This window comes from Lactuca saligna, chromosome 2 (assembly GCF_052625555.1).
Source record: "Lactuca saligna cultivar CGN05327 chromosome 2, ASM5262555v1, whole genome shotgun sequence".
Taxonomy (NCBI): Eukaryota; Viridiplantae; Streptophyta; class Magnoliopsida; order Asterales; family Asteraceae; genus Lactuca; species Lactuca saligna.
This window is the reverse complement of record NC_136418.1, coordinates 124462096-124488367: the sequence shown is the minus strand read 5'-3', so window position 1 is coordinate 124488367 and position 26272 is coordinate 124462096. Positions and strand designations below refer to the sequence as shown.

The 26272-nt window shown below is 33.6% G+C and overlaps 4 protein-coding genes across 5 annotated transcripts; 2 read left to right on the top strand and 2 right to left on the bottom strand.

The window, feature by feature from the left end:
* Positions 1 to 3257: 3257 nt before the first annotated feature.
* On the top strand, positions 3258 to 12843 carry LOC145031491 (protein CHROMATIN REMODELING 4-like). Of its 2 annotated transcripts, XM_078980056.1 has the most exons (13): positions 3258 to 3718; positions 3806 to 3986; positions 5097 to 5405; positions 5489 to 5590; positions 6081 to 6746; positions 6845 to 6949; positions 7039 to 9579; positions 9801 to 9958; positions 10044 to 10155; positions 10354 to 10430; positions 10525 to 10690; positions 10753 to 10986; positions 11074 to 12843. In XM_078980056.1, the coding sequence occupies exons 3-13, from the start codon at positions 5169 to 5171 to the stop codon at positions 12703 to 12705; spliced, it is 6030 nt and encodes a 2009-aa protein (XP_078836182.1). In that variant the 5' UTR covers positions 3258 to 3718; positions 3806 to 3986; positions 5097 to 5168; the 3' UTR covers positions 12706 to 12843. The 2 variants fall into 2 exon arrangements, with proteins under 2 accessions (XP_078836182.1, XP_078836181.1); XM_078980055.1 differs by lacking the exon at positions 3806 to 3986 and having other exon boundaries at positions 3259 to 3718.
* A 31-nt stretch (positions 12844 to 12874) lies between these two features.
* On the bottom strand, positions 12875 to 17531 carry LOC145031492 (UDP-N-acetylglucosamine diphosphorylase 1-like). The gene is made up of 15 exons (XM_078980057.1): positions 16965 to 17531; positions 16550 to 16604; positions 16307 to 16458; positions 15364 to 15403; positions 15174 to 15266; positions 14961 to 15073; positions 14817 to 14891; positions 14496 to 14535; positions 14288 to 14370; positions 14126 to 14203; positions 13907 to 14050; positions 13739 to 13806; positions 13521 to 13635; positions 13291 to 13447; positions 12875 to 13169 (listed from the first exon to the last, which is right to left on the bottom strand). Exons 1-15 carry the CDS (start codon positions 17130 to 17132, stop codon positions 13072 to 13074), a joined length of 1479 nt encoding a protein of 492 aa, XP_078836183.1. The 5' UTR covers positions 17133 to 17531; the 3' UTR covers positions 12875 to 13071.
* Positions 17532 to 20472: 2941 nt separating this feature from the next.
* Positions 20473 to 24713, bottom strand: LOC145031490 (uncharacterized). The gene is made up of 15 exons (XM_078980054.1): positions 24288 to 24713; positions 24092 to 24213; positions 23843 to 23985; positions 23533 to 23765; positions 23387 to 23442; positions 23192 to 23286; positions 22988 to 23090; positions 22800 to 22894; positions 22620 to 22682; positions 22470 to 22545; positions 22257 to 22365; positions 22047 to 22159; positions 21142 to 21200; positions 20937 to 21045; positions 20473 to 20827 (listed from the first exon to the last, which is right to left on the bottom strand). Exons 1-15 carry the CDS (start codon positions 24673 to 24675, stop codon positions 20693 to 20695), a joined length of 1899 nt encoding a protein of 632 aa, XP_078836180.1. The 5' UTR covers positions 24676 to 24713; the 3' UTR covers positions 20473 to 20692.
* Positions 24714 to 25411: 698 nt separating this feature from the next.
* LOC145030053 (glutathione S-transferase T3-like) lies at positions 25412 to 26272 on the top strand. Its single transcript, XM_078978486.1, has one exon. The coding sequence runs from the start codon at positions 25412 to 25414 to the stop codon at positions 26270 to 26272; it is 861 nt and encodes a 286-aa protein (XP_078834612.1).

Here is a 26272-nt window from a genome sequence, read left to right as displayed (position 1 = left end):
CTAGAGATATGAGTTGTTGACTATGAGTTGGTTGTACATTGATTGTACGAAAATGCATCAACAACTTGATGTTATAAAACATGCCTTTGTGTATGATTCAACAAGTAGTTAGTACAAGCATATGAGTCGAAGTTTATCCATTCCTTTTACCCTTGGAGGGATAAAAGCGATATCCGTGGGCCCTCAGTGATTTAGTGATGACAAACGTAAGTGCTTGGCCGGGCCTAGACTGATTTGAATTTGTTTAATTAGTCGGTCGTCATAAATTGGAAATCGAGAAACAACAAATGGACAGAGAGAACGATTATAATCCATGTCTTAGTTCATATGATATCTAGAATGGAGGAATATAAGATCCCTTATCTAATGGACATGTCATTGACTAGGTCAGAGTTCGATAACGACTTTTAAGAGCTACGATTGCTAGTCGAGTTTTGGACTCATACTTGCAATAATAGTTTTAGACTTATCCAAGTGGGAGACTGTTGGATTAGATGTCTAAGCCCATAACTATTATTGGTATGTACTCGGACCGAGAGTAGCATGATCCATTTGGGTTGCATATCATCAGGACAATTTGTTAGGATGGACTTTTGAGAGAAGGTTATATATGATTTATTAATATATTATAAGTTATAATATATTAATATGAAATCATATGTTTTAATTAGTATTGATCAAGAATTAATTTGAAATTAATTTAGTAATCAAAGGAGACTAATTAAATCTATGGGGACTAATTATGGTAATTAGATATATTTATATATGTTGGGCTTATGATCCATGTTGGACCAAGTTTATGTATGGATACATAAAGAGTTGGGCCACATGAACCATGGATCATAACACTCATGTGTATGGATTTGGGTTATACCCATGACCCTTGGAATCCTACATATAAATATGTTCATTCATAGCCAAAAACGAAAAGACATGTTCTTAGAGTTCATGGAGGTGTTTTTGGTGTACGAAGATTCTCTCTCAAATGTCTACCTTTGTCCATGATGTGTTGTGACTTCATTTGAGGCTTCTACACTATTGGGGCTAAGCTCTTAAGGCCAAATACATCAATACTTCAAGCTACATAAAAAGTATGTTACTCTAACTAGTATCTTGTATGGTATATAACAATTGCATGCTAGTTATAGGATTAATACCGTGGAAACATCATTGCATGTATAATTTGTGAAAACATAGATCCAAGGTATTTAGGGTTGTATGTGCACCATAGGATCTTGAAATATATAAAACCCATCATCACATACATGTAACTACATCCGGTGCTGCACGGGCCTCATCGATGGTCAGTTGAAATGCCTTGCTCTTCACTACAGGCGCCTCCGCCTTACCCATGCAGCTATCAGTAATCCTCAAGGTGGCTGGCGCCGCCACTGCTCCGCCTTTCAGACAGTTAAGGGAAATTCATATGCCCCTCATCGGTCTGAATCCCAACAACCACATAACACTTACTATATTTTTCAAGAAAAACTGAAAAAACGTTGCACTTCTTGAACTTATTTGCGATATATCTTGGAGAATTCAGTACGTCTCTTTGTCTTCTAACTTGGGATGTGTATGGGTTTTAAGTGAACGCAGTGTTATACTTACAAGTATGTCAAACCTAAAACATGACAGTTATAAAGGCTACACTCAGGTATGACATGAAACTAATGATTATTTGGCCATCTTTGGCTGTTAGATCACTTTTCACGAGTGATTAAAATCCACGCCTCGTGTTTAATTATGTTAAAACAAAGGGATAATTAATAAGATAAAGCATTTACCCGTTTAAGAGTTAACGCTGACTTTGTGGAAGCTAAACTCACATATAATCAAGAGTGGTGACGTGTTGCTAGACATTTATCACCGTCTATATAGATGTTTGCTTTATCCCTTACACATATGGCAATCTGTTAGAAATAGTGTTCAATAATTAAAAAAAAATATTTTACTACTAATTATGATTAATACTGTGGGTTCATACATGAAAAGTCATAAAAGATCCATTATATATAATAACTATTTACAAGACCATCATACTATTTTCTTGAGTTATCACCTTATTTTTTGTTCATAGTCCTTAAGGCATCATATTATTTTTTGATCTGTCACAATGCAAATCATTACTTGTCCTTTATCCAAGAGAACAAAGTGATTTTGACACTGATGGAATATACCTCACATCCGAAGGTGTATGTACATGTCCTATATCTTGATTTTCACGGGTCTTACACTTAAAAACTTACAAACATAGTTATTCTTCCATTAGAATATTATTACCTTAATTATCCTCTGAGCATTGCATCAAAATCATGAATTGGTGTTATGTTAAAAGAGGCTCTCGAATCCAACACCCACTGATGTTGATGATGGTTGTCAAATTCGTGGATAGTGGCCAAAAGTGCATATTCACTATCATTAATGATGACAAATGAGGATGTTTCGACTGCATGGTTCTTTACTTTCAATCTTGGATAATCTTTGATCCAATGAATGTCTTCCTTGTAGTATTTGCATAACTTTATTAGTTGGATTTTTCCGAACAACCCAATATGTGTGATCTAGATCTTCCTTTATTATGTCCTTTTTAGTGTCTTTAAGTCCACTTCTTTCGGTATTTAAACAATGACCATTACTTTCGATGTCGTCTCCTAGACTCTTAATATGATCATATAACTCCATGCTAAGGAAGATAGTCTTCACGTTTGCCATGATAATGATATCTCTGTTGTAAATTAACAATTTAGCAATATTATGACCTAATGACCTAAGATCTATGAATGTAGTTTTTTTTTTAATTAATCTTGCCATCCATAAAAGGTTAACCGTTCAACTTATTGCTCGTTTGACTTCCACCTCGATGTAACGTTGCATGTCTTATGTTTTACGAAAAATGGTTGGAAAAAGGTAGGTTGTTTGACTCTAGAAATCTTTAGGATCTTTGATTCGAGTTTTTATAAGTAAGTTAATCAATTGATTGTAAATTCGGTTAATTGGTGATAATTCACTTATATTTTCAGTAAATATACATATATGTTGATTAAAGATTCACACAAGATAATTTGTTATCGAGTTTATTCTCTACATATTCTCATAAGTTTATGTTGGTAACTCATTGCCATTTATTGAGTATACTCTCAAGGAATCTTTTCTGTTAGGAAGGAGAAAAAGGTTAAAAGAAAAGCAAAATCGCAGGCTGCAAATATAAAAAGATAAGCAATGCAGCACGCAGAAAGCAGTTGATATGATCATGAGAAGAAGAGAAGAGCTCTCTTTCTCTCTCTCTCTAGACATGGGCGATGAAGGAGAAAAACATGAATAAAGGTGAGTCTTTGTGGAGAGAGAGAGAGGAAGGGGACAGTAGTTGTCCTGACGGTTCCACGTGGCAAGATGGAATTGGATGAAGAACACCCTTTTTCTCTTTCTACGGAGTCTCTCTCTTCGCAACAACACACACACCAAAACCCATGTCAGTGTGTGTGTGCTGTGCAATTCCAAAGTCCAAATCTCATTTATCTATCTATATATGTGACCCTCATCCCCGGCGATTACGTGTCATATACTCTTTCTTTCTCTCTCTCTCTCTCTCTCTCTATTTATTCGATTTGCCCCCTTCTCCCGCATGCCCTAGAACACAAACCCCGCTTCTAAACCCATCAATCTCCTGTGCTTTCTTGCTCAACATCCTTCTCTCTTTGATCTACTCCTTCAAAGGCTGGTAAGTTCATCTTTACTTGTATTTTGGTTAATTGGTTGGTGGGTTTTCTTTATTTCTCTTAATTTGAGCCGTTTCTTGTTCGATTAGGGTGAATTTTGCTCTTTCCACTCTCAATTTTCGATCTTTTGGTGATTTTGTAAAATGGGTTTTGCTGAATTGGGGTTCTGGGTTTGGTAGTGGGAGTTGTTGAATGTACGCGGTTGATCAAGTAAAAAGGGGCTTCATTGAATTAGCTTTGACTGTTCAATGTTTGACCTTGTCAAAAATGGTGGGATGTTGTTTGAATTCATTGTTAATGGAGTTTGTATATAAGCTGCGTCTTCGTTTCTATTACTTTTCTTGATTGTATTTCTAATTACTTGCATTGAGATGCATAAATGCGGACTCCAATTTCCTTACTTGGCATGCTTGGATATCGTGAAAGCTTTAATTGCACTTGATTCATTAATCAAACAATGAGTTTAAGTAATTAAATTGCTTACATTTTGTTCTTCTACTAGTCAACAAAAAAATTGTGCTAAACATTTGCTTTGGTTGACGATTTTTGCTTCTTTGTAGCCTCAATACGAATTTAGTAACACTTTGATAACAATCATGTCCGGATTTTGGTGGCATTGTGTTATTAATGTTAATTGACATCACAAAAACATATTTTCCTGTTTTTTTTGGACCTTTATGTTGTGTTGCAATTCGGTTTCTTATGTAGTTGGCATTCTTTTGAGAATGCCCTATTTGTCCCCTTAGGAAACAATGTTGATTTTGTGTCCATAAGGTTTACTTTTTTTTTAAACATCTCCAATCTTTTTTGTCATTATGTAAGGGTAATTAATATCCATGTAACACAAGTGTTGCAAGTTAAATTGAAATGAGGGAGTTTAACCTTTATGAATTATGTTAATGGTTTTGTCGAATTTTCATCAAGTTGTTCGAGTAATTGCTAGCTAGATACATAATGCCTTTACTATATGAAACATCAAAGTGACAAAAGGGAGTTTGTATTAAATGAGGTGCTTCAATGATGAAGCTTGTTGACTTTCCTTATTGAGATGCACCATTTCTACTTTTGAATTCTTTCTTTCTATTCATTTCTCCTAGATACTGGTTCATGAATTATACTTTGTTCCCCTTACTTCTTTTCCATTAAAGATCATAGGGCTTTCTTTCATGCTCAATTCCCAAAATGTGGTTTACATGAATTCTAAAACCGTTTTTCAAGAATGTTTTGGCCTAACATTCTTGCGTTAACTTTGTGGTAGATTTGGACTTCACAAATTATGGTTCTTGAGGGTGATACGTGCCAAGTTTATGAATTTTTTATAGTAATCTTTAACTCATTGGTTCTTCTTTAGACATCATTTATATATTTCTTTTGGTGCAGAGAATTGGGGGTTGAACACATGAACACATGCAATGATTTACCAAATTAATTCATGCAATTCAAGCTTCTAAAATGAAACATTTGGATCAAAAAATGAAGAACAACGAATCATCAACGAGTGATGTCATAAATGGAAATTGGGTCTTGAAACGCAAGAGAAAAAAGACATCTTTTGGTCCAGTTAAGTCAAATGGAAACAAACAAGATTCTACACCTTCAGACTCTCACACAAGTACATCTTCTAAATGCAAGGCTAATAAAGAAAATTCTTCTGATCATTCCCCTTCCAAAAAGAAAGGAAATGATGGGGTTAGTTTTGTCTTTTCCCATCTTACCTTAATGTTTAAAGAACAATTTGTTAACCATTTATTGTTTTGTGTTTATATTCTCAGTCCTACTTTGAATGTGTGATTTGTGATCTTGGTGGTGATTTACTCTGTTGTGATGGATGCCCTAAAACTTATCATATTGGGTGCTTAGATCCTCCTCTTAAGGTTTGTCTAATTCATATTTGGTCCTCCATTTCTTATGATGTTTACCTTAATCGAAGAGGGAATGGAATCGGAATTAGAAAATCCTGTTTGTTTGCCTTAATGGAATGGAATGAAGCATTTCCATACGGATTGTGATCCCTTATATTTATATTACTTTCAACAGCATTAACTTTTTTTTACAAATTTCAAAACTTCAGTTACTTATTTGACTATTTGAAATACATATAATATACATTGTAAACGAAATGAAATATGCTTATGCAATTTATCTAACGATAATGTAACTAAAGTTTTCTTTTTATAAAGTAATGTTTTTTCTTTATTTGTCAAGTTTTCTAATTATACATAACAAACAACATGTTAAAATGGCCCATTCCATTCGATTACCTTTGTCATTCCATTACTTTTTGCATTCCATTCCTTTGTGATTCCATTCTATCATACTAAATAGACCTTTATCCTTTTTGTTATTTTATTTGTGGTTTATAAGCGAATCCCAAATGGAAAATGGAGATGCCCAAACTGCTGTTCAGAAACTAATTCGGTTGATGTGATTGAAAAAACGGATCCAACTTCAAAAAGGGCAAGAACCAAGGTTACAATTGGGAAATCCAAAAGTAAAAGTAAAACTTCAAAAACAGATAAAGTGTCTAGAATTTTGAGGAGTACAGGGGTTAAGAAAAAGTCATCAACCAAAGTGAAATCATTTCCATTAAGCCCAAAAGTGGATTTATCAGCCATTGATGGATCTCTTGAAAATAGTTCATCATTTGTAGATATCAAGAAAGAAAAAGAAACCGATTTGGAAGAAACAAAGTCAAGCTCTCCTGAAAAAATTATTGAGTTGGAGAAAAAGGAAGAAAAACCAAAGAAGAAACGTGTTAAAGATCGATCTAAAGAAAAGAAAGATGTTGATGTGTCAGAAGGGTCAACCAAAAAGTCAACGATAAGAAAACGAAAGGCTCCTCCTTTAGATGATGTTGAAAAGAAGCTTCCGGATGGTTCTAGAAAACGTGAAAAAATGGATTTGGAAGTTAGTGAAACAAGTAAATCTAAAAAAAAACAGAAGTCTGTTAAGCATGCAAAGGCAAAGACTAAATCTTTGTCTAAAAATGACATGGGAAGTAAAGTTGGGGATATCGAGTCGAAAGACAAGGTATCAATATACTTCCATTTTAGCCCTTATACTTTCAATTATATGAAATTCTTGCTACTTTTTTCACGATATGATGTCTACTTTTTTCTACTAAACAGATGGAACTTGAAGAAGATGCAAATCCATCACATGAATCACATGAATCAGATAAAGTTATCAAATTGATGAAAGATTCAGATCATGCCCACGAGAAAATGCAACAGGTATTACCCAAATTACCCTTTTAGCCACATCTTAAAGAATCTTCTCTACCCTATATTCACATACATGTTTTTGTCTGTGTATGTTCAAGGTTGATAAGGTCCTTGGTTGTCGAATACAAGTTTTTGAAAAAAAATCAACAGAGTCTGAAGAAAATGGAACATCAGAGAAAAACGAAAACCCCACAACTCCAAAAGTTACAGATACTGAAATTCTAACAGAGAACACTAAGAATCTTGAGAGTAATTCAGATCAAATTGTTAATGAGAATGATACAGGGGTAGAGAAAATGGATGATTCTATGGAAGAAATTCAAGAAAAGAATGATCTTGATTCTTTAGCCACAGATGAGAAAAATAACAACACTTCTGCATCAAAATCAGAAGATTTGTCAAAAAAGATTCCAATCAAAGAGAGTATTGAAGCAACAAAAGTTGGGGAATTACCTTCTGTTCTTGAAACTGTAGAGGGTAAGAAGAAAGATTCAGACTTGTCTCCAAAATCTTTATCTTATGAGTTTTTAGTGAAATGGGTTGGAAAATCCAACATCCACAACACTTGGGTACCCGAATCAAGATTAAAAGTTTTAGCAAAAAGAAAACTAGACAACTACAAAGCAAAATACGGGTTCACAGTGATAAACATTTGTGAAGAACAATGGAAGATTCCACAACGTGTGATTGCTTTGCATTCATCTAAAGAATCAACAGAAGTTTTTGTCAAATGGACTGGTCTTCCATACGATGAATGCACATGGGAAAAGACAGATGAGCCCATAATCGCAAAAAACTCTCATTTAATCGACTTATTCAATCAATTCGAAAGGTTAGCGATCGAAAAAGATTCAGATAAAGGAAAAAGTCAACAAAAAAGTCAACAAAGTGATGTGATTAATCTAACCCAACAACCTCAAGAGTTAGGAGGACAATTATTCCCACATCAACTCGAAGCATTAAACTGGCTCCGAAAATGCTGGCACAGGGGTAAAAACGTAATTCTGGCAGATGAAATGGGATTAGGGAAAACAATATCTGCATGTGCATTTCTTTCTTCATTAAACTTTGAATTCAAAGCAAGATTACCATGTCTAGTTTTGGTTCCTCTCTCCACAATGCCAAATTGGATGTCAGAGTTCTCAGTGTGGGCCCCGAATTTGAATGTATTGGAATACCACGGGTGTGCACGCGCCAGATCACTAATGAGACAATTCGAATGGCATGCAAATGATTCAAATAAAAAAACAAAAAGTTACAAATTCAATGTTCTTTTGACAACATATGAAATGGTTCTTGCTGATTCGAGTCACTTACGAGGGGTCCAATGGGAAGTTCTTGTGGTTGATGAAGGCCATAGGCTTAAAAACTCAAGTAGTAAGCTTTTTAGTTTGCTCAACACGTTTTCCTTCAATCATCGTGTGTTATTGACAGGAACGCCCCTACAAAACAACATAGGAGAGATGTATAATTTACTAAATTTCTTGCAACCTTCTTCCTTTCCTTCATTGACTTCATTTGAAGACCGTTTTAATGATCTTTCAACTGCTGAAAAAGTCGATGAATTGAAAAAACTCGTGGCCCCACATATGCTTAGGAGGTTGAAAAAGGACGCAATGACGAATATACCCCCGAAAACCGAACGAATGGTGCCTGTTGAGTTGTCAAAGATTCAAGCGGAATATTATCGTGCAATGTTGACTAAAAACTATCAAGTTTTAAGGAACATCGGAAAGGGGATTCCGCAGCAATCGATGTTGAACATTGTAATGCAATTGAGGAAAGTTTGTAATCATCCGTATCTGATTCCGGGGACGGAACCGGAATCAGGGACATTGGAATTCCTTCATGATATGAGAATCAAAGCTTCTGCAAAGCTAACTTTACTTCATTCCATGCTGAAAATCTTGAAAAAGGAAGGTCATCGAGTGTTAATCTTTTCACAAATGACAAAACTTTTAGACATTTTGGAGGATTATTTAAACATTGAATTCGGGAGGGAAACTTTTGAGAGAGTGGATGGATCTGTTTCAATAGCAGATCGACAGATGGCAATTTCAAGATTTAACAATGATAAAAGTCGGTTTGTGTTTCTTCTATCCACAAGATCTTGTGGACTTGGGATCAATTTAGCAACTGCTGACACTGTGATAATTTATGATTCCGATTTTAACCCTCATGCTGATATTCAAGCAATGAATAGGGCTCATAGAATTGGGCAATCTAAGAGGCTTTTGGTGTATAGGCTTGTTGTTAGGGCGAGTGTTGAAGAGAGGATTCTGCAGTTGGCTAAGAAGAAACTGATGCTTGATCAGCTTTTTGTGAATAAGAGTGGGTCCCAGAAGGAGGTGGAGGATATTTTGAGATGGGGGACTGAGGAGTTGTTTAATGATGGGTTGGGGCAAAATGGGAAAGATGTGGGGGAAAATAATAAAGTGGAAGAAATTGTGAGTGAACATAAGAGTAGGAGAAAGGTTGGGGGATTAGGGGATGTGTATCAGGATAAGTGTACAGATGGGACTTCAATGATTGTTTGGGATGAATCAGCGATTCTGAAGTTGCTTGACCGGTCAAACATTGACTCTGTGTTGACTGAAAATGGTGAAGCTGAGGAAAATGATATGCTTGGCTCAGTTAAGGTATGTTCAGTTCTTTTCTTCTTATGGGGATTTTATATAATCGTATTAGTGGATTGCATTAAGATGTTTTGGGAGTAATTGGAATTGGAATTGAATTCTATTCCATTCCTTTGTGTATTCTGTTTGGTTTGTAAATCGGTCAAAGGGTTTTTTTAGAATGTGAATAGTGACAAATGGGAAAATTCGACTTTATTGATTTTTTATTGTCTCTGCTCAAATAGTCTCTGGATTGGAATGATGAATCCAATGAAGAACAAGGGGGAACGGAATCACTTGTGGATGTAATTGATGATGCCACTGCTCAAAATCTGGAAAAGAAAGAGGATAATTCAGGAAATGTTGTTGAAGAAAATGAATGGGATAGGCTTCTTCGTGTGAGGTAATGTGACTCAAATTCCATCCCTTGTTTATTCCATTACCCTTGCCATTCCATTCCATTCATTCGTCATTCCATTCCTTTGTAGATGGGAGAAATATCAGAGTGAGGAGGAAGCTGCTTTAGGTAGAGGAAAAAGGCAAAGAAAGGCTGTTTCTTACAGGGAAGCCTATGCTCCAAGGCCTATTGAAACTTTGGAGGTATCTTTCCAATTCCATCTCTCTATTCTTTAATCTAAGTTACACTTTTGGTCCCAAAACGTTTTCTCTTGCAATTTTGGTCCTTATTGAGGTTCTTGTAACGTGTATTTTGAGGACCAAATCTGCAAAAAAAAGTCATTTTACTTGGAACAGGGACCAAAAATGTAATTTACTCTATATTTGTTGATTGACTTGCAGAATGGTGGTGATGAGGAGCCAGAACCTGAGCCTGAGCGCGAATATACACCAGCAGGACGAGCTCTTAAAACTAAGTTGTAAGTAATTTACATTTTTCGTCCCTGTGATCTATTCATTTTTTCAATTTTGGTCCAAAAGTGAATCTTTTTTGTGTTTTTGGTCCCTATACAGTACAAAGCTTCGAGCCAGACAAAAACAAAGGCTGGCTCAGAGAGATGCTATAAAAGAAGCCCTTTTGGCTATGGAAGCCTCAGGTGGTGGGCCCCACAATGGTCTAATGTGGAGATCAGATCAACCAATCACAGAGAAGCTTCCGGAAGACAAACCAATAAGCAAGGTATACAAATAAAATTTGAAATCTCATTTATTAAAGTTAAACTAAGATTCTTGGTTTTGCAGGAGGGGCAAAATAGGAATTTGCTACCGGTTCTTGGGCTATGTGCTCCAAATGCTACTAAGCTAATGGAGTCATCATCATCATCTCAAAGACCCAATCCCAAATCTTCTAGAAAAAACAAGCATGCGATAGGACTCGAATTCCCTTTCCACTTAGCACCTTGCTCTAATGATACAGACACCAAATCTCATCTGAAAATTGACGAAAATACCCTCCAACAACATGGTCTACCTCCGGTAAGCCAACTAAAATCACCATTTTACCCTTTTTGTTTTGAGTGGTTGGTTTAAGTTTAATCTTTTATATCTGATAAAATGTTCCAGCATGTTCTTGGGAAAGGAGTGGAGGCTTCTGAGAGCTCGGGTGGTGATGCTTTACCTCATGAAAAAATGGTATTACCGAAACTACCCTTTGACGAGTCAATGATGTCAAAGTTATCTTTACAAGTCAAAAACCTCGCCCATCATCATCAACAACAACATCAACAACCCGAATTCTTTCCGAGTTTATCTTTAGGGAGATCAATAGGAGGGGGGAAATCAAATTCCAATCTTCAAGATTTCTGCACGATTCCATTCCTCCCGAATTTGCGATTCCCTCAACAGGAATTGGAAGCCATGGGTCTCCCACCCATGTTGGGATTAGGTCAATTCCCGCCTGCTTTTTCTTCGTTTCCCGAAAACCACCGGAAGGTTCTAGAAAACATAATGATGCGAACAAATACAGGATCAAACAATGTGCTTAAAAGAAAACTTGTGAAAGATTTTTGGTCAGAAGATGAGCTTGACTTTTTATGGATCGGTGTTCGAAGACATGGTCGGGGTGGTTGGGAGGCAATGCTGCGGGACCCACGTCTTAAATTTTCAAAATTCAGAACACCCGAAGATCTGGCTAATAGATGGGAGGAAGAGCAGGTCAAAATCTTGGATTTGACCGGTGGTCAAAAGAAGTCAAACGTTGCGAAGTCAGGGAAGAATCCTTCGTTTCCGAGTATTTCTGATGGAATGATGAAACGGGCTTTGCATAGAAGTCGATTTGCTAGTGGGCCTAGTGGGCCTCCGAGTTTCCCGCCTCACCTTATGGATATGAAGTTAGGACTGGATGGTCCTTCGACTTCTGGTTTTGACAATTTAGACCCTCCTCCTCCTCTTCATAGATTCCAACATGGGAATTCGAATTTCCCTCCGATTCCGATGTGGATTCCGGAGCGGTTCCGTGGGAATTTTTCCGGGGAGTCGTCGTCGTCGGTGGGGCCCATGGAACCGGTTTTACAAAACCCGTTTGGACCGAATACTTTAGGGTCTCTTGGTTTGAATGGGTTAGGTGGTGTTGATTTACAAAAGGAGCCGAAGTTTGATGTTAATGTAAGTAATCAGAAGGAGAAAGATGAGATTGGTGGTGATGGTGGAGGAGGTGGAGGTGGTGGTGGTGGTGGTTCTGAAAATAACAATAAATTGCCTCATTGGCTTCGTGAAGCGGTGAATGTTAATGCTCGACCTCAAGAACCTCAACTCCCGCCTACTGTCTCTGCAATCGCGCATTCCGTCCGTTTGTTATATGGAGATGAAAAACCGACGATTCCGCCGTTTGTTGCTCCGGGATTGCTCCCGATTCCGCCGAAAGATCCTCGCCGGAATTTGAAGAAAAAGAAGAAAAGTGGTAGTGGCGGAGTTCAACAGCCGCCGGATAGTGAACATGGTGCTTCGACTTCAGGAAGTCAGGTGGTGGTGACGCCACCGCCACTGCCTCCACCTTCAGAACGAGAACCATCTTGGGATGAACCGGATCTCAATGCACCGCCACCGGTTGTGGCAGAGCCGCCGCCTTCACCACTGTGTTCGAATCCCGAAACTAAAAGAAGTGACATTCCGGTGGTGGTGGAGTCAAGTCCGGTAGTGGTGGTGGTGGAGGATGTTTCATCGGAAGGGACAGTATCAGATGATAATGAATCTTGACGAATGTGGAACTATTTTTGTAGGCATATGTTGCAATTTAAGTGTAGTGGAAAATATAGGATTTTGTTTGTAAAGGGGTGTAAGAAAAAAACTGTTGAAATATATGATCATGATGATATCGCATATGTTACTGTAAAAGTGTAAATCATCACATGCATGGGGGAATTAGTGATTCCAAAGTTGATGGTCTTTATTTATTGTTTAGAAAACACTACATAAAAATATAATCAAAATGGAGCCTTTTTTCACAAACAATCTCAATTTCAGTAGAGCTATAGAAAGATTCTTACAAATTCACAAACTCTCAGATATTTGGTATGAAAGAAAGAAAATAAAATCCCAAAAAAAGAAAAAAAAAATTGAAAACTAAAATGTGATTTCACAAGGCGCATGGAATGTCCGTCCACGGCAAATTGCTTCAAGATTCTCTCCGGCGTATGAAACAAGCGGTGAAACCTCAACACCTGTAAAGTTAAAAACAGGTAACGGAATCAGTCATTCCATTCCAGGATTGAATGAATGGAATCAGGGACGGAATGGAATGAACGATTCCATTCCATCGTTTTGAAAGTTTTTTTTTTTTACCGGTTGAATATAAAGGGACTGAATGTGTTAAGAAGCCGCCAGCAGCCACCACCCATCGTGTATGCAAACGGAGGACAAGAAGGCGAGCACTGTCTGGAGTGTCAAAGTTTGACCCATTTGCGTTCTTCACAGGGGCAAATTCTTCTTCACGTAATACCTATTTAAAATTAAAAAATAAATAAATTTCGAGACTTACATTTTACAAAAAAAAAAAAAAAAAAAAAAATGACCTCAAAAAGGGCTGTTGAAGGTGCATATGGGAAAGCATCGAAGATAAATTGTTCTAGTTTATATCCAAGTGTTTGCCCATGGATGGAGGGGATTTTCTTTTCAGCAAGGTGGTATCTGTAATTTTTGCAATGAATATAGGGGTAAAATAGTAAATTGGACGATGGGAATTGGTAAAGAAAAGGAAAAAAAAAAAAAAAAAAAAAGAAAAAAGACTGACATGCTGTCCTTTTCGAGACCATTAGCAACTTGGTTCAGAAAGTCCAAAGTAAACATATGGAGGCAAACCTGAAAAATTATAAAAAGTAAATTTTGGTTGTTTAGAGGATATATAATAATAATTAAGAGAAAGTAATTTATAAAGAAAAGGGTATATTAGTCAATATACATTACTCCAACAATATCGAAGTCTTCCGGTTCCTTGATTAATTTCACTAGCGAGTGACTGATCCAACTCACTGTATTCAACTACAGTTACAGGTCCTCCTTTACCACGTCGCACAAATACACCAACTTTTTCTTGAGGGTATGCCTGATTTATAATATTATTTATTATTATTATATAAAATTATTAATAAAAAAGAAACAGAAAAGAGAAACAACTCACTTTACGTACAACTTTAGCAGCAGAAGCTACACCTTTGTCAATGAAGTACCCCAAGAAAGTAGGATCACCAACACGAACCTAAAATTTATAAAAAAATAAAAATAATTTTTTTTTTTACTATGGGTAATATTTTTAATAAAATAAGGAAGGAAAATTATATACCAAAGCATTGTCAACTCCATAACAATCCAAATATTTGACACCTCTCATAGACATATCTTCTAATAATCCTGAATGCTTCAATGCTGATTTTTTTTTTTTTTTTAAATTCAAAATCCAAATTAGTTATCGTTACAGATTATTAGATAAAAAGAAAAGTACTAATGTAAAAATAAGAAAAGTTGAACATATATTTATCTTGAAAATATACCTGAATAAACTCCTCCATTCCCATCAGGAGCTTTCGCCACCTGGCTTCAAAATTTTAGGATTTTCTTAAATACCATGTTATGTTTGTACACCATATTAAATTTAAACTTTAAAAAAAAAAAATCAAATGAATTATTTTTTAAAAAAAGGTCCTTATGATGTTGGTTCATTCCAAGTTTGGTCCCTCTCTTGGATGGGTTTTACTTTTTGGCTGTTAGTTTTTTTTTTTTTTTTTTTTAAATGACCATTTTGCCCTTGGACCAAACCCAAAAAACAATTCAACATTTTCTTTATATTCTTCAAAATGCAAAATAAAAAATACCTTGCATGGAGATTCCATAATAAATCTACCATCTTTTGAAACACAAGGTATTGTACCTTGTGAAAAGAATGTAACCTACAACAAATAGCTTCCAAAAATAAATATAAAATGTTTCCCAAAAATTTAAATAAATAAAAAACTCACTTGATCAGATTTAAGGCCAAAATATTTATGATATTCGAAGAATGTACGTGTGGTTTCATCAGTAAATGGACTTGTCATTATGTACCAATGTATAGGTACAATATTACCAGAACCTACATTTAAATATTTAAAAAAAAAATTAAAATTAAAACATGCACACAAAAAGGGCTTAAATGTAATATAATTTATATAATAAATAGTTAAAAATATTACCTTCGTTTATTGATTGAGTTGCTAATCTTTGGAGACAAATAATTCTTTCAGCCTGAAGTTGAAAAAGTGACTTTCCTGATGGAAGTCCAATATCTAAAATTGAAAACAATTAATTAAAAAAAAAAAAAAGTTATTTGACTAAATTAAAAAATATAATTTGAAAGAAAAAAAAAAAACTTGAAACACTTACTAAAACATCCTTTTGGATCAGAACTTCCAAGCCTTGTCCCCTGCATTTAATTTTTTTTATGAAAAAGAAGCAACTTGTAAATAAAGTTAACATTTCTTTTAATCAATCTGATTTATTTTCTGACTTTGATATATATATATATATATATATATATATATATATATATATATATATATATATTTAAATAAAGATAATAGTTTCAGTTATTTTAGAATACAAAGGCTTCATGTTCACAGGCTTAAACTACTCTATGACACTCCAAAAAAGTACAACATTAATATCAATGGTAGATGTCACATTAAATATATGAAGATTTATGAACCTATAATTGCCCCAACATTGACACATAGTGGACCCTTTTACCCTTACTTGAATAGTTGAAAAGGACCTCTTTCTATTTACAACTCTGCCTCCATTTAATTAGGATAAATGACATTTTATGTTCTTTAGGTAAATCAGTACACATTATCTTATGATAAAAGAATCATAATAACACAAAAATAATGAAGTTTTTGTTATGTAAACATTAACTATTCATTCACTATGCACTTTTCATAAAGAATGATTTACTTTCCAGTTTCCACCCCCTTTTGCTATGGATTCATTATGATTTTTTGTCATTAGTGGGCATCTCTAGAAACAAAAAGCAAAAGGAAACATCATATAGTTTCCATAATCCTTTAAGTAGATTAAGAACAGATAGAAAGATTCATTGTATACAATCATTTCATATAGAAAACAAACTCATTACACTTTCTATTTCCATAATAGTGTGAGAAAAGAAAACATTGAGACATGTCTTGAACTAAATCCTTGGTTTATAAATTTGTGGATCATGATCAATATGGTATTTGCTTTATGAACAAAAACAATTCAATGTGTGTGTAAATAAGTCTGACACTTGAAAGAAGTGAAGTATAAAGAAGTAGAAATAAAGATATACCTGTCCACCAGATAAAAGCAATACAGCTAATTTCCCATCTGAAATGGCCTTCAATCCCATGTTCCACCATCTTTCTCTATCTTCAAGCTTTCTATCTTCTACAGTTGACACGCAACCCTCTGGCACTGGTTCTATGGCTGCTGTTGGTAGCCCTGTATCATCATCACTCACATAATCAATTAACTTCATCAAAACATAAATGGATTACGAAATAACATAAAGGAAGATGAAGAAATGACTAACCATGTGATTGAAGCGAGCAGTGAATCATTCGATCAATCCTTGGAAGATCTAAACTCTGAAAAGAATGTAACGAATTAACATAGATTTTGAAGGAAAGAAGAAGAAGAGATAGGAGTGATTTTACTAAATCCAATGATATTAATAACTTCTGCAAATATACGCAGTTTGCTTTACACAATACCACAAATCCAATGTACATTTTTCCTAATTTGTAACGATGACGATGCTTCCACGAATTCAAAAAACAGGGAAAAGGATTATCCTATATTGTGCGGGATCTGGCATTGACAGTGATTAGTGATTACTGATATCACCAATCCAAAGCCAATTGAACTAGTTTACGGCTGCAACTAATAAATGCAATGTGTATTGAAAACGAGAGAGATCTAGAAATGATTTGGTGTGAAAGGAAAACCTCAATCTCCTGAATAAGAAAGTTTTGTTGGTCAGCAGAGAGTTGATCCCAGAACGCAAACGCATCCTCCTGGCCATAATCTTTGAGTCTTTCAAGCAGAGCCTGCGGTGGTGGTGGCGTTGGTGACGACGAGGCGCCGTTCATGTTCTCAGTGGCCAGTTCCCTCATCGCAACCACCGTCGAGTTTCTCTCTCTTTCACTGGATCTATCTGTGTGTGAATGTAGATCTCAAGAGAGAGATGGGTTTATAGATTTTGCGAAGTATAGTGTGGTGGGCAGTGACGATCTGGTTGGTTGGTAGTGTCGTTGGCTCAGTTGGTGTGAGTGAGTTGTTTAGATAGAGATAGTGACAAAAAGAAGAAGGGAGTTTAATCAAATGATGCGATTTGTGATTGAATTTGAAGGCTGATGAATCATGAATCATGAATCATCAATCATGAATTACGACAATTCAACTAATCAATCGAGACATCGAGTACAAAGAAATCGTGTGTGCTTGTGATTGTGCTTTTTGCAAATCACTGTATCATCATTACAATCCACAAACCTAATATTCAATTTCAAACTAGTGCTGATTGTTAACCTAAAAAGGGTTTTTGTTTGAAAACAAAAAAGAATTTAAGAAAAAGACAACTCTAGTGCCTTCATAATTGATAATAGTTGTCAAAAAATAGCTTAAAATTTTGTTTATTTGGATAGATTTTTGTAGTCCAATATGTTTAGGGCATTTTTATTTTATTTATATCATCTTTGTAACATTTTCTTAAACTGAACATTTTATTTTCAATATTATTAACCAACAATAAATGTAATTGCTAATTAAATGTAGACACTGTGAGATCAATGTAATAAATAGGTTAATTTAAAAAATTAAATATAAATATCAAAATATTTGAAAACTTTGAATTTATAAGAAAATTAAAAAAAAATATTATAATTGAAATGTTTTTAATCTTTTAAATTTAAACAAATAATTTAAATAAATAAACAAAGTAAACTAATAAGCTTTAATTTGAAAATTTTGATATTAAAAAGTAAGTTCGTTAATTAAAATTGATATCCATTTATTATTATATTTATTGCAATTATTACATTAAAATATTATGTAGAATTTAATAAAATAGAAAAACTTATAAAATAACATGGGGAAAAAATTAATTCAAAATAACATAAAATGATATTTAGCAAATTAAATGAGAGTGTTACATGTGATCAAAAAAAAAAAAACTTTCATTTATTAGATTATAATTTAACTTAACAACATGGTGACAAAGTATTAAGTGTTTGAGCTATGAAGGGTTTAGACCGGTGAAAATGGTTTTTAAGTATGCTTACACCAAAAAACTTAGAAAAAGTGTTTTTTTTTTAATAATATAAAAATTTAAGATGTTTTGTAAAAAGTTAACAATTTTGCAAGATGTTTTTTTTATGGGGAACATATAAAAAAACTAATTTTATATGCAATTGTGAATTTCGTAGAGAGCTATTTTGAGGAAGTACGACATTTTTAGGCTATTTTATAACCACCATTTATAAAAGCCTATATTAGTTTTTTTTCTCGTAAAAATAATTATGTTTGCACAAATGTATAATGGACATTATTATAATTATTTTTGGATTTGTTATGATTAAAAAATAAAATTTGAAGAAGGAATTGTAAAAAAAAAAATGATTACTAAAAATAAATTTAAAAGTACGTAGCTTTCCTTCAATTTAATATATACCGTTATATAATATTAATTCGTAAAACCGTTTTTGAAACATACAGCCAAACATTTCATAAATGACATTGAATATTGTCGGAGAGATGCATGTTAGACCTTACTCCAAAATTTATGACTATTGATTTGAAGGGATACACGTTTGAGGATCCTTCAAGCTAAATTTGTGTAAAAAAAATTAAAAAATTAAGAAAAAGATTTATGGGGCGACATTTCTTGCATAACATATGGGATTTTGAGGAGGAAAATGTAAATATGTTCATTACAAAATTTTGTTAAATTTAAAGGTAAAATTTATTTTTAATATTCAATCTCGATGTAAATTTTGTTACAAAAACTTAAAGTTGTTGACGAATTATTCTTGTTGAATTTATTACGCTATCAATATACATTATTTTAGTTCATTGTTTTTCATTATAGACATTTACTTTTGAAAAATATGCAAATTATTATTATTATTTTAATTTGCCAATGCATCACATTATTGATCATGTATTCATGTTTAATTTATGGTTCGTTTCTTTTCCTCTTTAACTGTTTTTTTTTTTTAGTTGTCCTTTTGTTTAAAACCTCAAAATGTAAAATCTGTTAGTCATATTTTATTATTGAAGAAAACATATTATGTATGTCACGTTGTGCTAATCACATCATGTTTATCAAGACTGATAAGATCATCCTCGAAGATCTTCTACCACTGATATACATAAACTGAATCAAGTGTGTAAACTCCATTTTTTTTTTCGATTTGATTCCTGTTTTAAAGCACATAACCTTACTCTCTATATATTGGCAACTACTTTGAGTATGAAGGTAGAGATAGTTAGAGAATCTATAATTGTTTTTGTCACATATCTTTCCACTAACTTTTATCTAACCAAAAACTTTTATAAAATACCATCTCTAATGGTTAACCTTTTTAAAAGTTTTTTTTCCTAAACTTAAATAACTTATCTTTTATCTTATATTAAATGTTTTATTAAGTACTCTCATATAATTTATCAATTTTACTAAAATATGTCATATTTTCGAGTATTTCTAGGTACTTTTTCTGAAAAGGATATTTAACATTTTATTAACAACGTGTCATATTTATACATTTATACACCAAAAAAAAAAAAAAAACAATGTTTTTATATGTTTGATACTTTTAAAATTTGAGTCTTACAATTTCTTTTAAATTGTGTAACATTTTTATTAAATATATTCATTTTTATTCAATTATAAAAAAAACTAATATCTAAATATAATTAAGGTATAAAATAAAGTGTTATTAAATGTAGCAATCAAATATGACAAAACTTAAAAGAAAATTAGAAGGTTAGATAAAAATAAATGTTTAGAGTGACATCTCTCAAAAGTCTTCTTCTCCAATTATAAAAAGCTTTTTCAAATATTTAACCTTATAAATTATTTAAAAATAATAATAATAACTACCATTAGATATCCTTTCACTTTAAAACTTATCTATTAGCATTCCTCACTATCCGTGAGTGTTTATACAATACACTACAAATTAGAAAATGTTTTTAGGGTTTAAACGTGTGTTCTTCATTTCCTTTGAGTTATCCTCTTTGTAATTTTGTTCTGTTTGTTCGAAATTACTTATAAAGAAAACATTCCTAAAACTCTCATCTTTTAGCCTATAATCACGTTTTATTAGCATTAGTTGTTTTCACCCCCTCAATCTACAACACAAACATTCAACTTTCTTCAAAACCTAAAAAAATGGTATCAAACATATTTAAATTCACATTCAAAGATCCTATCTATATACTCAACTACTCCCATCTTTATCAATCATTTTATATTCACTTCCTTCTAATGCCCAACCTCCATAATCATACTTTAATCTAATTCCCATCACCACTCTCAATCATACATCAGAGAATAATTTAAAAAAAAAAAAAAAAAAAAATTACACGTCATGTACTTTAAGTAATCCATTTTTATCAATCATTTTATATTCACTAACCTCAAAAAAAAAAAAAAGAAAAAAAAAAAAGAGAATTATAAAATAGATGTGACCCGGACGGAATTGTCCACTGACCCGGTGAGGAAAATGGGCAGGGTCGGGTGCCAATCTACTGTTGATATGGCTGCACTATGAGGAAGGCTTTTCATCCCATTCATATCATTTTGAACCTGAGGTACATAAATAAATATTTAAAATTTAAGAAACTTTTATTTATTTATTTATTATAATTATAATGATAATGATAATGATAAATAAAAATATGTTGGTGTTAATAACCTGATATATTGGTGCTCTGACTGAATCAGATGTGACTAAAAGTCGTTTACCATTTGCATCTAAAGCCATTTCATGTCTATAACATTCTGAACTCTCAACATTACTCAACCTACATAATAATTTATAAATTTTTATTTATTTTTTTAAATCATATAAACTACAAAGGTTAAAAAAATGGTCGGATTTATTTATTTTTTTTAAATACCTGTTGCAATTTCTTGACCAAAGAACTTTACCTTGATTTTGTAAGCTCCACTCAAATACCTAACAAAAACAACAATAAAATATTACTTTGTAATTTTTAAGGTTAAAAAATAGGGTTAATCTCATAAAAGGCCTTATATTTTGTGTTTTTTCCGGATTAAACCTCATGTTTATTTTTTGTCTGAAAAAGATGTATTTTTTGATTTTTCTGATTTGGCCCTTTTAGTCGTTTTTTTTTTCAAAAAAAAAAATTGCAAAATGCGAGGGTTTTTTTGAGAAAAATTAAAAAGTTGAGGGTTTATTTGGAAGCATTTAGAAGGTAGAGGGTTTTTTTTGGAAAAAAATACAAATTTGAGGGCTTTATCGGAAAAAATTTAAAAAAATTAAAAAACAAGGTCTTTTTAATGCAAAAAATAAATTTGAGGTTTAATCCGAAAAAAAAAAAACACACACACACACAAAATATAAGGTCTTTTACTCTTTTTCGAGATTAACCACCGAAAAAAACCCTCAACCTTCTGACTGTTTCCAAATAAACCCTCAACTTTTTTACTTTTTTTCAAAAAAAAACCCCTCAACCTTCTAACTATTTACTAATAAACCCTCAACTTTTTTAGTTTTTCTCCAAAAACCCCTCAACCTTCTGACTGTTTCCTAATAAACCCTCAACCTTTTTAGTTTTTTTCGAAAACCCCCCTCAACCTTCTAACTGTTTCCAAATAAACCCTCAACTTTTTTACTTTTTCTCAAAAACCCCATCACACTTTACAAATTTTTCGGAAAAAAAAAATGACTAAAAGGGCCAATCGGAAAAAATGAAAAAATGTAAAGTCTTTTTGAGGAAAAAAAATAAAGTTGAGGTCTTTTATGAGATTAACCCTAAAAAATATATAAAAAATTCTTCACCTTTCCATCTATACCCAAGCTAAAAATGCTAGTTTCATCAGGCCCAAAAAGAACAGAGCTGATAGCAGAATCATGAGCTGGCCATCCAGTTATTTGTAGGCCTGCTGACATATCTGAGTCTTGTTAAGGATTTTTTATTTTCTTTCTTTTTTGTAAAATTGAGTACTCATTTATTAAAAAAAATAAAAAATATAATCTTTTTAAGGATACCAAACATGTGAATCATTCCATCAGTAGCAGCAGCTGCTAGAATCTTTCCATTGTGGTTGAAGCACAGTGAGGTGATAGCAGGTGGATCTTTCCCAAGTGGAAGCACTGTCTTTAATAAAATGCACATATTTAATATTTATTATTATTATTATTATTATTGTTGTTGTTGTTGTGAATAGATGCAACTTCTTTCTACAAATACATATAACATACCATTGGCTTCCATGTCCTCATGTTCCAAACAGTTAATGATGCAAATCCCAATTTATCTATAAAACTTGTGCCATTTCTACAACAAAAATATTTTAATAAAACTGTTAATACTTTATATAATTTTCAACTAAAGTTGTTAAATAGTAATACCTTCTGGAAGCTGCTGCAGACACAAAGAGTGGTTCAACTGGGCTGCATTTTAGGTCAAGAACACTGAAATACAAATAAACAAAAAGATTTTAAGGAATAAAAAAGAAAATAAAGAGATTTTGGTGTTTGGGAAACAAAAAAAAAATAAGAATATTAATCGTATTAGGGATAAAGATAAACCTTGGAAATGCTTCAGTTGTATTGAGATCACAAACAACTCTTTTTGCATCAACATTCCATGCTTTTATTCCTCCATCAGCAGTGCCTATGAGAAGCTTTATCGAATATTATTACTAATCTTTATCATCTACTTATGAAAAGGGTAAATGTGGAAACTAAAACACTAAATTAGTAATTATAATTTATACCAATCGATCAGATTTGCAATCCCATTCTAGTGACATGATCTCTGCCCCACAATAGATTGTTGCATTTCTTGATGCTGAAGTTGATGAGTCATATGTCCATACCCTTCATTTAAAAAAAAAATAATAATAAGAAAATGAAAATACTAAATCTTGTTTTGAATTGTCTTTATAAGCAATAAACTTTAAAGTTATCTCATTTTTTACCTAACTGTTCCATCTACAGAAGCACTTGCAATGTTGTCTCCAGATGTAGAAAACCTACAGCAACTAATTGGGCTTGTGTGGCCCAAAAAAGTTTCCTGAAAAACAAAAAGTAACAAAAGGTGCATATAAATGACAATCACAATTCACAAAATTCAAGTATTTTGATGAATGAGGGATTGCATATTGCATTTGCACCTGAAAGTCTACTTTCACTTCTGGGAAATCTTCTTCTTGCTGTGATTCATCGGTTTCTGTTGTCATATAGTTGATTTAGTCACTTCAAAAATCACATCAAAGAATTGATTTTTCTTTATATTAATCAAAATGCTACAATTTCTTACCAATAGAACCATTCTTCTCATCACCATATCCACCATAACTGCTCTTTGAAGTGCTTTCACTTTGACCCTGAGGTGTATTAATATCCTTTTCCAAGGACTTTCTCCCACTCAAATGAGTGGTGGATGAATGAGCTTCACCAGATGAAACAACGGATTCTTTAGGTAAAGGTGTAGTAGAGCACATAGATTCATTGTTACCATCAATGCTTAATTGGCGGGAAGTTGAAAGATTGCTGTTATTAAGACACGCGATCAGTGAAGCTAAAAGACAGTGTTTGGAATCAGAGAAATGGGGAAGAAAGAAGCTTACCTCCTGGAGCGACGTAATTGAGACTCCTTTTCCTCCAACAAAGCCTGAAGTTGTGAGAGTCTGGTGTTTAAATGTTTGATATCGTTCTTGAGATGGCTCACAGTGTGTTTCTCTGAACTGATTTTCAGCAATGCAGGAATGCGTGGATTAGTTAAGGAGAATTTGCATTGACATTGGTGTTTAAATTAGAAGAGATAATGAAATTCATGAATCATGACAAACTATTCAGGAAATTTGTTGAAGGATATGAGTTCCATTGAAGATTTCACTCAAGAAGTTCCTAAGAGAAAGGTGCAGTGCATCAAACCACTCCCGAGAGAAGTAGACACGAAACAAGGGATCCAATCTAGGGTTCTTGATATACGGGATCGCTGCATAAAAAAGGGTTAAACCTCGAAGAAAGTAAAAGTCTAGGAGCAGAAAAAGGAAAGGAGAGAAGACACACCAAACCACGACATCCAATCATGATCCCTTTGCAGCAAATCATCGCCATGAACTCCAAAAAATTCGATAACCTTGTCATTTCTTCCTGATTGTACGGCGTGAACGATGTAATATCGAAGAACAGAGATCTCCAATTTGGACAAGGTAGCAAGCAAGATGGTTTCGGATGATGAAAAACATTGTTTGAAAAAAGTCAGCAAGGAAATTAGATTTTCTGCCTGGAATTTAGGGATGTATACTGAAAAAATTAGGTCAAAGATTTTATCCTTGTGAAATCCTTTCCCAATATCTGTAGCCAATTCTTTCTCGAAAGATTGCAAAGTGTTTGTGAATCCTCTGAAGAACAGAAATTCCCTCACAAGCTCCTCGCCATATTTCATATTCTCCATTTTCTTTTTCGTGATTAGCCAGCCAACAAAGAAACGCAATGTATATATATGGCTAAATGCCTAGCTTGCCACTTACAATAATAAATTTAAAAAGTTGATATACACCCCTTTGTAAAATTTAACAATTGCTGCTCGGTGTGGTATGCTGTTTGGAACCGCTCACCGCGTAGGCCGCGAACACCGCTTCTAGGATGTGGTTTGGTGTGGTCGAGACCGCAGTGTGGCCATTAAAGACCGCGTGTGCTAATTAGTTGCTGTCCTTTTCTCTTTTGACAGTTCAAAGATTCGTGTAATTTATTTATTATTATTTTTTTTAACCATTTACTCCATATATATATATATATATATATATATATATATATATATATATATATATATATATATATATATATATATATATATATATATATATTACCATTTTTACATTTACACAACCTTTAAACACATATAAACACAATCATTTCATCCAATTTTCTTTGAAAAAATATCTTCTTCCAAAAGACCTAGCAAATAAAAAACACCAGTCAAAAACACCAACACCCCAATACTTTCATTTGATCAACCAATTTTCTCACCTCCGTATTACCATTACGGCGTTATGTTTCCTTGTTTTCCACAACAATCCGGGCAACCACATCCACAAACACCACCACTACCACAACCCGATCCGGATTTTAATCCATTTGATTTTTTGTCCCAACCCGAGTTTGTTCAACAAACACAAACACAACCAGAAATGGTCGTTTCTGATTCTCAACCGGAATTCGTTACAGAAACTCAGCCCACTCGAGCAGCAACTAAAAGAAAAGAGAAGGCAGAGGCTAGATGTTGGGAACCTTTGGAAGCGTTAGTGTTGGCAGAATTTTGGATCGATATTTCAGAAGATGCGACGGTTGGGAAAGACCAAAAGCATGACCGCTTTTGGATTCGCGTTTTACACAGGTTCCATAAAGGAATGAACCGTAGAGAATACCGTTCAAAACATCAAGTGTACTCCAAATGGGGGAAGATGAACAAGGAAGTCATGTTGTTTAATGACTTGTGGAACAACATAAAACGTCAATGGAAAAGTGGAGAAAGCGATGAAATCATTTTGAAGAAAGCATTGAAAGTGTATAAAAAAGAAAATCTGAAGACTTTCAAGTTTCTTGAAGTTTGGAATTTTTTGAAAGATAACAGGAAATGGCTGAGTAGCAAAACATCTGACCAACATATCGATAGTGGGTCAAAACGCCGCAAAACATCTGAGTCCGACCACACTACATCAGATGCTCGTGTTCAATTTGATCTGAACGAAGATGAACCTGTTCCAGTTTCACCACTTTCCCAACCATTGGGAAGAGACAAATCAAAAAGCAAAGGCAAAGGCAAAGCGTCGGATTCAGATGATTTGAAAGAAATGGGAACCGACATGAAGGGTATAAAAGACAGAATTGACAAGATTTTGAAAATTGCTTCTGAAAGAGAGCTTCGGAAACAAAGGGAGAGCGACATGCGAATACTAGCGATGGACACGTCAAATATGACCGAGGGTGAGCTTGAAGTGGTTTTAGCGATGAAGGAGGAAGTGAAAAACCGTTACATCAATCGTGGCTAA